The sequence below is a fragment of the Schistocerca gregaria genome, chromosome 6, assembly GCF_023897955.1.
Source record: "Schistocerca gregaria isolate iqSchGreg1 chromosome 6, iqSchGreg1.2, whole genome shotgun sequence".
NCBI classification, from domain to species: domain Eukaryota; kingdom Metazoa; phylum Arthropoda; class Insecta; order Orthoptera; family Acrididae; genus Schistocerca; species Schistocerca gregaria.
This window is the reverse complement of record NC_064925.1, coordinates 173336972-173349765: the sequence shown is the minus strand read 5'-3', so window position 1 is coordinate 173349765 and position 12794 is coordinate 173336972. Positions and strand designations below refer to the sequence as shown.

The 12794-nt window shown below is 41.3% G+C and overlaps 1 protein-coding gene across 1 annotated transcript in view; it reads left to right on the top strand.

The window, feature by feature from the left end:
* LOC126278785 (uncharacterized) overlaps positions 1-12794 on the top strand; it is a 268939-nt gene that overhangs the window by 187767 nt on the left and 68378 nt on the right. The window contains exon 16 of the mRNA XM_049979062.1: positions 9801-10026. Within this exon, the coding sequence (XP_049835019.1) occupies positions 9801-10026 (226 nt within the window). The remainder of the gene's footprint in view (positions 1-9800; positions 10027-12794) is intronic.

The window sequence follows — 12794 nt, the reverse complement described above, 5'->3', positions numbered from 1 at the left end:
GAATAGTGTCCAGGGCTGGAAGGAAGTCAAATGTGTACTCAGTATGTCTGTCAGGAAGCCTGATCAAATATGTGGAAAAGGTCTTGCCTGCTATTGAGGGTGTAGGATGCAATTGTCTGCAAGTTGCAGCTCATGTCAGCACCAACAATGTTAGTATCTTGGGTTCTGGCACCATCCTTGGGTTGTATAGGCAGTCGGTGGAATTGGTCAAGGCTGCTTGCCTCACTTGTGGGGTGCAGGCATAGCTCACATTTTGCAACATTGTACCCAGAGTTGATCAGGGTCATTTGGTATGGAGACAAGTGATACATCTCAACCAGAGTCTCCATTGATTCTGTGATGGTCTTGGCTGCAGATTTATGGACCTGTGTCATGTGGTGGAGAATTATAGAACTCTTGTTGATATGCCAGGGATGCACCACACAAAAGAAACAGAGTTGAGAGCACATGAGTGTTATTTAGACAAGGCAGTAGTGCAAGGTCTCTGATGAATGCTCAACAGTAAATATGCTCCAAATTAAATCAGACCATGTATAAAGTAAGCACACTTCTGACCATCAAAATTGAAACATTAAATTATCCAGGAATCCATACCAAAGTTCCTGAGAATCCTACCCTTTGGGAAGTTGTTGCACTCAAGAGCTGGCTGAACCCCAATGCAGAAAGCTCCTAAATATTTAGCAAAGCATGCAATGGATATTGAAAAGTCACCACAGAGGGGAGGGGAAGGGGAGTCTTTATTGCTGTAGCCAAAAATATTATGTCTATCAAGGTAGAAATTGAGGTTAATTGTGAAGCTGTCTAAAACTGAGTAACAGGCCTAGGTGAACTCAAGTTAATTATTGGATGTTTTTACTGGCCATCCAATTCTGCTCTAGCAGTTGTAGAATCACTAAAAGAAAGTCTATGCTCACTATGCTCAGGTGTACAAAAGTACCTAAGTCGTGCAATACTGGAGGCAACTTTAACCTACTGATTGTAGACTATGACATTCATGGATTCATTAGAGGTGGCATTGACAGATGGTCTTGTGAAGCAGTTTTGAATAAATGTTACACAAACTGTCCTGAGCAGGCAGTTTGACAACCCACATGCAAAGAATATATTTTAGATCCTGTAGCTACAAACAGGTCTGACCTTATCAACAGTGTCAGTATGGAGACAGGAATTAGTAATTGTGATGTTATCATAGCAATGATTACTAAAGTTAATAAACCCATCAACAAGGCTAGGACAGTATTTTTGCAAGAAAGAGCAGATAAGTAGTTGTTAGCGTCCTGATTAGACAATGACTGGAACATTTAGTTCCAATATGATTGACACAGAGGAAATATGGTCGCTGAACATTGTTTGTCGGAAAATCACGCTATGGAGTATGACCGCACGAGGATTCTGGTACAGACGTCGAGATACTGGGAAAGCGTTGTTAGAGAGGCCATCGAAATTCGCACCAATGACGACCTCATAAACCGTGACTGTGGCTATAATCTTAGCAAGGCTTGGGAACCAGCGATTGGGTTAATCAAGAGTAAATCGAGCAAACGCATAGTTGTGACGACCACGGCGGACAGAGCCATCACACCGACGTTATCTCAGACGCCGTCGCAATCTGTTCCACCGCGAGACCGTGGCGCAGGGCGCGGACGGCGGAGGGAGCGCACCGTGGGCGGAGGGTATTTAAATTGGCCGCCGCCGCGACCGAACCCAATTCCCCCTGAGCAGCCATAGTGTACGGATCTCCATGCCGGCACGTTCACAGGAGCTCAGTCCGTCAGTTCACCTGATGATGGCGACATGTTTGATCGCCGAAATATTGTGCCCGTTGGACACTATAGACTGGCAGTACACCCGTGGATATTTTGATTTCAAAGTACTCTTTGTTGCTTTGGAATGCTGCCCACTCTGTACAGCCCCAGCTAATGAAAGATGTATCATCAGCATAGTTCACTGGTTTGGAGTTTTGTGGCTGTGTTATATCGTTAATATATACTATAAACAAGAATAGTCCAAGTATACTTCCTTGGGGAACTCCTCAATTGAGAGTTCTGCATGCTGACTTTACTGTTTGGATCTTACTGTCATTCTTATAACTTAGTTTTGTGCACTGTCTTCTAACACGGAGATAAGAACTTAGTAATATTTAGAGCTACTCCTCTTATCCTGTAATTTTTTAACTTGGATAACAGTACTGCATGATTCACAGAATAAAATGCTTTAGACAGATCTAGGGAAGTCCCTATAACTTTCATTTCCTTCATCCAGCCTGTTCAGTAGTTCATAGAAAAAAGTTGCTAATGCTGTTATTGTAGATCATCATTTTCAAAACCTATGTTGTGTTTTATTTAATAGTTTGTATTTACTGAAGAAGGATTCCGTTTGATCTAGAAATATTGTTTCAAGCAGCTTGCCAAGAGTTGAAGTCAAAGAGATTGGCCGATAGTTATTTATGTCTGTGATAGCCCCCTTTTTATACACTGGTTGTAGCTCAGTGATTTTTAAAAGCTCTGGAAAGGTCTCCTGGCCAATTGAACTGTTAATTAGATGTGTTATTGGTTTTATTAACTCATTTTTCCCTTATTTAAGTAGTGTGGATGATATGTCATACCAGCCACTAGATGATTTTACTTTGAGTTTTTAGATTATATTCATGACCTCAAATTCTATTACGCTCCTTAAGAAAAATGAATTACTTATTTTAACTGCATTTATTTTCAGGGCTGATTCATCTTTTTCTTCTCTGCATGCCTCACTAAAATGTTTAATGAAGGCCTCACATATGGACTTTGGTTCATTCAACAATATTCTATTTTCTTCTAATGCAATGTTGCTGCAGCCTGGTTTTTCTCTATGTTCACATTCTTTGTTTACAATATGCCAGGCTGTTTTGCTAATGTTACTAGTTTTTCTTATCTGTTCAGCTTAATGAAGTGTTTTTAGTCTCCTCAGGGATTCCCTGTATGTCTTTCTGGCACTTTTGTATTTTGTTAGGAAGTACTGCAATTTTACAGCACATAAAGGTCCTTCATATTTTCCTTTAGTTTATGTATTTCTGGGGGAATTTTAAGTTTCTTTGTGGGATCTGATTTCTTTAGTTCTTTTTTTACTATTGGACATGCCTGATTAAAGCTATGGCTAAATATTTCATAGAAAAGGCCCTGCTTTTCATTAATACCTTGTGATCCATGTACCTTATCCCACTCTCTCTCAGTAAGCTGCTTCCTAAGTAAGTTATAATTAATCTTCCTTTTATAAGTGTGTAGGTCACTATGAAGAACTATTTTGTGGTCTGTACTAATATTGTCAACCCAGTCAATTTTTTTACAATGTATGTAATTTTTTAACAAAAATGCCAACACACCCACCGTTGTGTATCTTTCTATAGTATGCACTCACAATTTTGTAATTGATTAACTTAAAACTATGAGCCTCTTCAGACTTGCATCCAAGTTCATTCACAATGTATATGGGTGGTTTATATTCTCCTAGAATTTCGTCAATTTGCTGCATTTTGTTAGTAATGTACTGAACATTCTGAAACATTATTTTACATTTTTCATCTTTCTTGATGCAGTCAGTGAAGCTTTCACCTTCGTTTATGCACACTGAAGGCTGATTTACACTAAAAAAGGAATATCAGTTTCACTCGAAAGCAAACTATTTTTATATATACGACTACTGAGTTCGATCTTTTCTGTGAGCAATATGCTTACTTTTTCACAAAAAAATACTTACCCTCATAGTTCAGATGCAGTCCATGTTTAGTATGCATCCTTATCTAGTGTGCTTATGTCAAGAATTAAACATTTTTTGTAATATCTTACTGAGAACTCAAGAAAATTCTGGTCCTATGTAGAATCACTGGGTGGGCCAAAGATTTCTACTTACTCACTCATTGGACAGTCTCATGTGGCAATAGCAAACAGCAAAAGGAAAGCTGAAGCTTTGAGTTGCATGTTTAAGAAATCATTCTTGCAGCATGATCATGCAAACATACCATTGTTTGACTGTCGTGAAGGCCCTCATATGGATGACATAGCAATAGATATCTCTGGCATAGAGAAGTGGCTGAAAGGGTTGAAAACAAATAACATACCAAGTCTGGATGGAATCTCCATTAGGTTTTACAGAGAGTGCTCTGTGGCATTTATGGTGAGCCAGGCAGCATAGTGGGTAGCTGCTAAAATTTGCAATGTTTCATCCAGGTCATAATGAATCAAAACACCACAGACAGATAATAAAACTCAGTTTTAATTAACAGCACTACTGGTTTCACAGCTTTCAGCCACATTTTCAGGCACAACTCACTTATTTAAGAACTGAAAGATAATTATAGACTGTAGTGCAAATCAGTGCCGCTATATAAAGTTTATTGGAAGACTTATATTCACAAACATATTGCATTAATCCATCATAGGTGAACCTAGCGTTCTTAGTCAAGGTATTGCCATTCAGACAAAACAGTCAATACTTTTAAAAAAAAAACTAGGCAAACAAAGGCTATTTGGGAAGATGTTCCATGTAACATTATCTACCAATGTTTCCAGGAAGATTGAAACAATATATTGGCCATTAATGCATGTGCAAGTATCGACAAGGAGAAGAAATGGCTCTGAATGGTAAAACCAGTTTTGAAGATATAGCTCAGATGTAATTAATGGTGGAAATAGTGCAAAGTCATAGGTTCGAAGTAGAATAAACTGGGCAGGTCACTTTCTTACTGCCTCAAACCCGACATGGAAGGTGCAGCTTGCAAGAGTAGACCCTGCCTTCACTGTCCACCAGGAAACACTGACTGACCACATAAAGAACTATTGTGTGGATGCTGTGTTACACTATACTCATGACTAAGAGCATTGGGTCACTCTCTTACAATAAAGTTATTTGCACAAGCAATCAGTGTTTACCAAAATATTGTGAAGCTTCAAATCCAACTGACTATTCAGTGTGTTCTGTGTGCTACTGTTTTAAATCTAAAAATTTCCACTTCCTCCACTAGATTAAAAAATTATCCTTTTTCTTATCTGTGGAGAATTGCAAGATTTTCAGTAAGACTGTTGCACTAGATCCCCCTTTCCATATGTGCAAGGTTAATGCAGAAATGAATTGTTTTAAATTAAGATGTTCCTGGAACCTTTTACTAAAGGACCTACCAGTTTCCTCTATATATTTTGGACCAGTCATTGTATTTGATACACCTGATGTGTTATATTTAAAGGGCCAAAATATTTTGCCAAACTTTGATTTCTTATACAGTTAGTATTGTAAGGGAGCAAACCAGCACTCTTAGTCATGTGTACATTGCAACACAGTGTCCACATTACAGTTATTATTTACATGGGCAGTAAGTTTTTCCTAATGCACAGAGAAGGCCAGGCCTGTTCTTGCTACCGGCATCTTCCGTGTCTGATATTAGGTGGTAACAAAGTGGCTTGCCTAGTTTATTCTACTTTGTACCCATGGCCTTGCACTGTTTTCACCATTTACTATGTTTGAGCTATATCTTCAAAATTGGATTTAGCCTTCAACTCCATTTCTTTTTCTGATAGATACTTCCACATGCAACGAATGGCCAGAATATTGGTTTGATCTACCCAGAAACATTAGCAGAGAACATTATATGGCCATCTTCCCAAGTAGTCTTCATTCCTCAATTTTATTAAATACTGACAGTATTCTCGAAATGGCAGTGCCTTGACTAAGAATGTTAGATTCACATATAACAGATTAATATAATAATGTTTGTGACAATAAGCCTTCAAATAGTCTTTATATATTAGCACAAAATTCCAGTACAGTTTATAATTATATTTCTTATTCTTAAGTATGTAAGTTGCACCTGAAAATGTAGCTGAAAGCTGTGAAACCATATTTTACTAAGTTTCATTCATCATGACCTTCATCAGCTGTGGTTACTCTGCTTATAAGATTATTTGTTTCATCCAGGGCAGCCCACAGTGGTATTAAAGACAATATGGTTGACCCTGTATCAGTTATACAAAACACATCAAATAGCAAGAGAAGAAAATGATGAGAACACTTAAATATAGTACTAACCAAACGCTTCTTATCATAAATTAATATTCTATATGAATGGCTACTCATGACTACAGGTTACATACTTAAACACCTTGAACCACACCCCTTGCTCAAAAATGAAGGGATTTCCTGTTCCAAACAGCTTAAATTAACGCAAATATTCTAAAGTTCTCAGGATATTGTCTGAATTTACTTTCACCATAGCGCACTTATAGTTACAATTAAACACTTGGCACAAAACCTACTGAATCTCCATGACTTTTGCAGTCAAAAACAAGAAAACCTCTCCCCTCGCCATACTACCTATTAACAAAACTGCAACCCTGTAATCTTCTCCAGGGATGGCAGTTGGTGAGATTGCTCTGCCACTAAAATGTAGAAGTGAGAGACATTTCTGACACCATCTATTGAAGCCAGGAGTGATTGATCTCTACTGTGGTAGGGGTAAAGTGGAGCAGTGGGTGGATGCCTGGTAGCCTTTTGACATGTTGTCATGAAAACATCACTGCTAAGATATTCATTTATTATTCATGAACTATAACAATCATGACAATACCTGGAGAAGTAAATGACCTCAGAATGTAAGATGTACATGACCTATGAGGAGGCACAGTCTTAAGTAGACAGCCTGACAGCTTGCAGTGTTTTGTGACTGGTGAGTTATGATGTTGTGTGGCCAGTGAGTGATTATGGCAGCAATTTTGTATGGATGAATGAAAACTAAAAATAGCCTGGCAGCACAGGGCATAGTGAACAGAATCATGCTGTTGGCTGAGAGTGGAAGAGATGGGTCATGGCACCAGCAGTGTCTGCTCATGTGGGCAGAGGCAGAAGACAGGAAGGAGTTTGGCATGAAGGTCCCAGCTGAACAGCTGCACAGACCCAGATTCGAATGGCAAACCTCTAGAGTAGGAGGCCAGCAGTGACTGAGGTAGGCACACAGCTGGAGGGTGCTAAGTCCACAGCATTGTACTCACTACACGCAACAGAGCTACAGCTTTTAGCAACAGAGTCCAGAGGTGGAGACTGCTCTATCCATGTAGACTTGTATGACTCATGGACTGTTGAAGATCTCACCTTCAGAGGTAGATTTTAGTACCTCTGTCTAAAAATAATGAGTATTTATATGGGCATGGCCTGTTCTTGTTTTGCTAAAGCATCGGTTTCTCACACGTGAGCCATAATGGGAACACGGCTCAGAAGTGAAGCAGTCAGCTCACCTACATCACAGCATCTCTGATTTTCTGACTCTGGTGCCTTTGCTATGCTGGGCCATGTGGTTACTTCTCGGCATCTTTGGGATAGTACTTGTCACATCGGCAAGTACTGCATGACATTAGTTCATGGAGCTGGCTGAAACTGACCCACTTCCACAGTCTCTTGCATTAATTGTGGTAGGTGTCTCAATTACACTCAATCATGGCCAATAAATTATTTGAGGTGCAACAAAACAAATGCTGTGCTGTGATACATGTCCATATTGATGGAACAAGTGGAAAGTGAATAACATATTCTCAGTTGTTTGATGTGAGTTTTGTGGGTTGTAAGAGGAGCTGGAAGTGTTTGTTATGTGGGTTAGTTTTTACAAAGTGAGAGATGTTTGTAAAAAAATCTACACTGGCTGCACAATGTGCTGTGTTTCACATTGCCTTGGATACTGAAGACAGTGATATCTGCCAGATTGCGCCATCGGTGGTGTGTCAAGCCACTAGCTGTCAGCAAGAGTAGGACATTAATCAGTACACACATCTTTCTGCAATAAAGCAACTCGTGGAGAGATCCTGCAACCTCTGGGCAGCTTAACAGAATGAAACTGATAAGCAGAAAAACAGATTCATACTTGACCACTGCTGAGTCTTGCTGTTAGGCTTGGGACATCAGCTTTATAATGACTGCTTTGTGTTTAGTCTACACACCATTACATTTCACACTAATGCATGATGCTCTTTACAGAGAGCACTAGACCCACATTCTGGAGGAACTGTGTTCAAATCCCTGTATAGCTCTCCAGATAAGGTTCTCCATCAATTTCTGAAATCAGTTTACATAATTGTCGGGACAGTTTCTTTGAAAAAGACTCTATCCTCCCACATTCTTACCTAACCCAAGCATGTGCCTCATCTCTAATGAATCCACCATAAATACAGTGTAAACATTGATCTTCCTTTGAAAATATTTAAGAAATTTATTAGAGGTAAGTCAGAGTTATGAGAAGTGTGAACGATGTGGGGGAAATCTCACAGTGGCATCCAGAATTAAACCAATTGTGTGATTGGATTGAAGAGTTCATAGATAACAGAACACAGCATGTCATTCTCAATGGAGAGAAGTCTTCTGAAGTAAGAGTGATTTCAGGTGTGCAGCAGGGGAGTGTTGTAGGACCGTTGCTATTCACAATATACATAAATGACCTTGTGGATAACATCAAAAGTTCACTGAGGCTTTTTGCGGATGATGCTGTAGTATATCGAGAGGTTGTAACAATGGAAAAATGTACTGAAATGCAGGAGAATCTGCAAGAAATTGACGCATGGTGCAGGGTATGTCAATTGAACCTCAATGTAGACAAGTGTAATGTGCTGCAAATATACAGAAAGAAAGATCCTTTATCATTTAGCTACAATGCAGCAGGTCAACAACTGGAAGCCATTAATTCCACAAATTATCTGTGAGTACGCATTAGGAGTGATTTAAAATGGAATGATCATATAAAGTTGATCATTGGTAAAAACAGGTGCCAGACTGAGATTCATTGGAAGAATCCTAAGGAAATGGGGTCTGAAAACAAAGGAAGTAGGTTACAGTACACTTGTTCGCCCACTGCTTGAACATTGCTTACTAGTGTGGGATCCGTACCAGATAGGGTTGATAGAAGAGATAGAGAAGATCCAACGGAGAGCAGCGCATTTTGTTACAGGATCATTTAGTAATCACGAAAGTGTTACAGAGATGATAGATAAACTCCAGTGGAAGACTCTGGAAGAGGGACGCTCAGTAGCTCGGTATGGGCTTTTGTTGAAGTTTCGAGAAACTGAGGAGTCAAGCAGTATATTGTTCCCTCCTACGTATATCTCACAAAGAGACTATGAGGGTAAAATCAGAGAGATTAGAGCCCACACAGAGGCATACCGACCGTCTTTATTTCCATGAACAACACGAGACTGGAGTAGAAGGGAGAACCGATAGAGATACTCAAGGTACCCTCCATCACACATTGTCAGGTGGATTGCGGAGTATGGATTTAGATGCAGATGTAGAATGGTAGAGTATTAAAAGGCATCAGTGCTGATAGTATATGGTCATGTAAGGCCACTTTATATGAGAGAAGTACAGTATTTTCTACTATTGTATCCATGCTCTGGAGAATGAGAAATAGTAAAAAGTATTTCAAAGCCTTCTGCCTACAATAGTAAGGGGATTGGGGTGGTTGCTTTATGCTAATAACAGCAAATGAATAATTTTTGTGTGCAATGCATAGGTCTTTTGATAGGACAATGTATTGTGAAACATCAAGAGATAAAAAAAGTGTTTTTGCAAATAATGGTCTTGTTCATCTAATGAGGCAGAAGTAACAATCAATTAACTGTTGGCCCAGTGCTCTGCATGCAGGTTTTATGAGATTGTATCTAAGATCATTTGATAGACCCTGCTAACTCTTCCCATCCCCCTCTTTGCACCTTTTTATCAGTGTAGAGAAAGAAAGAATATTTGTGCAGATTGCACATGATTCATGTCATGGCACTCTGTTTGCAGGAACTCGCCAGCTTGTGGAAGAGAAAGAGCACTCACATGTCATCCCTATAGGCCAGTGGGCAGGGATGTGGTTGAAACTCTTGGCAGAAGGCGGCCTGGAGGTAGGACGTGAGGGAGCAGAGCAGCCACTATTTGGCTGGAAGCCGAAAAAAGTTCCAGCTGCCAATTTCTTTCCAGAGCGGGTTTCGTATGCGAGTCTTGCTGGGCACACCATAGGTGTGGTCTTCCCATGTGAAGGTGACCACCATCGGTTACAATAGCTTCTTAGCTTGATTTTGACCACTTATTGGGTATTGTCTATTGTAAATTGCTTTTATCTATTTTTTATCATTTGTTGTGTGTGTGTGTGTGTGTGAATGTGTGTGTGTGTGTGTGTGTGAGTGTGTGGCAGAGAGAGAGAGAGACAGACAGACAGACAGAGCATGATATTTTCTTCTTATTTTGTAGAAAAACAGTTAACTATTTACCAAATATGCCCTTCACTAACCAATAATTTTTCATTTATTTGCCATCGTATCCTTTGTTATCAAAAGACTCAACAAGGCAAGCAGATTGTTGGTATGTTAAGTAGTAATTTAGCCACTTAAATATACTCAGATGTGTTACACATTAAATGTGAAATGAATTACGGCATGGTGTACTTTGCAAACGGATTGTTTATTGAAACTGTCAGAGAAAATCAGACAGTGTTAAAGGCTGTTATCAGTTATGTTACACAACAATAGACACAACTTAACACCTAAAAGTCTACAACAAATTTGGGTAGGAGTAATACATTTAAACCAAAAATAATACCCTCCTGGAAATTGAAATAAGAACACCGTGAAGTCATTGTCCCAGGAAGGGGAAACTTTATTGACACATTCCTGGAGTCAGATACATCACATGATCACACTGACAGAACCACAGGCACATAGACACAGGCAACAGAGCATGCTCAATGTCGGCACTAGTACAGTGTATATCCACCTTTCGCAGCAATGCAGGCTGCTATTCTCCCATGGAGACAATCGTAGAGATGCTGGATGTAGTCCTGTGGAACGGCTTGCCATGCCATTTCCACCTGGCGCCTCAGTTGGACCAGCGTTCGTGCTGGATGTGCAAACCGCGTGAGACGACGCTTCATCCAGTCCCAAACATGCTCAATGGAGGACAAATCCGGAGATCTTGCTGGCCAGGGTAGTTGACTTACACCTTCTAGAGCACGTTGGGTGGCACGGGACACATGCGGATGTGCATTGTCCTATTGGAACAGCAAGTTCCCTTGCCGGTCTAGGAATGGTAAAACGATGGGTTCGATGATGGTTTGGATGTACCGTGCACTATTCGGTGTCCCCTCGACGATCACTAGAGGTGTACGGCCAGTGTAGGAGATCGCTCCACACACCATGATGCCGGGTGTTGGCCCTGTGTGCCTCGGTTGTATGCAGTCCTGATTGTGGCACTCACCTGCACGGCGCCAAACACGCATACGACCATCATTGGCACCAAGGCAGAAGCGACTCTCATCGCTGAAGACGACACGTCTCCATTCGTCCCTCCATTCACGCCTGTCGCGACACCACTGGAGGCGGGCTGCACGATGATAGGGCGTGAGCGGAAGACGGCCTAACGGTGTGCGGGACCGTAGCCCAGCTTCATGGAAACGGTTGCGAATGGTCCTCGCCGATACCCCAGCAGCAACAGTGTCCCTAATTTGCTGGGAAGTGGCGGTGCAGTTCCCTACGGCACTGCGTAGGATCCTACGGTCTTGGCGTGCATCCGTGCATCGCTGCAGTCCGGTCCCAGGTCAACGGGCACGCACGTGCACCTTCCGCCAACCACTGGCGACAACATCGATGTACTGTGGAGACCTCACGCCCCACGTGTTGAGCAATTCGGCGGTACGTCCACCCGGCCTCCCACATGCCCACTATACGCCCTCGCTCAAAGTCCATCAACTGCACATACAGTTCACGTCCATGCTGTCACGGCATGCTACCAGTGTTAAAGTCTGCGATGGAGCTCCGTATGCCATGGCAAACTGGCTGACACTGACGGCGGCGGTGCACAAATGCTGCACAGCTAGCGCCATTCGACGGCCAACACCGCGGTTCCTGGTGTGTCCGCTGTGCCGTGCGTGTGATCATTGCTTGTACAGCCCTCTCGCAGTGTCCGGAGCAAGTATGGTGGGTCTGACACACCGGTGTCAATGTGTTCTTTTTTCCATTTCCAGGAGTGTATTTAAACCATCAAGCCTGTGGAGTACACCAGTTACAGGTGCAGGCTAATGCAGACAAAGGAGGGATGGCTTTACAGTATAGGTGATATAGACAGATGCCTAGGCACAAAAATTTGAGAGATGCAAAATTTGGAGCAGGTGTGCTGAAAGCTACAACAAATTAAATCTTCTAATTGTTGAAGTTAGTGACACTGCTGTCCACCATAAAAGCACCAGCCATAAATGGCCCCACTCAGCAAACTGTATGCTGCACTGTAAAGTAATGTCCAGTAACAGCAGCCTATGGTATCTGTACTTTCTTACGATTGTAATAATGGCTAGACCTCCATTCCGTCCCATACTAAGGTCATTATGACAGCACTATGTTTTGAAATCACTCTGTCTTAATACACTACATGTCGTTTTCCTAGCATTCTGATCCAGTGTGGTGGACAGTGTTCTGTGTTCCTGATTGTTAAGTCCTCAGTACTGTATTACTTTATGAATACCATATCTGTCTAGTTTAATGTTTTAAGTTTTGTAGTGAAACAAAATTGTTAAGGCTTTTGTGGCCACTTGTTGACAAACTGCCTATTTGCTTCTGTCTTGGGTTCTTCGGCCAATGTTCATCTGATGATTTTACTGACATTTTGCCAGCGCAAGTGGATGGCATTATCAAAGCTTCACCCTCCATTGCTGGTGGTGAACTGGAGCTGAGATCGTGACCACAGACTATATGTACCTGGCACTCCAACGTCCGAGGGCTTCTCTGTGGTCATTTCCTGTGCGGTTCTCCTCTTGCTAC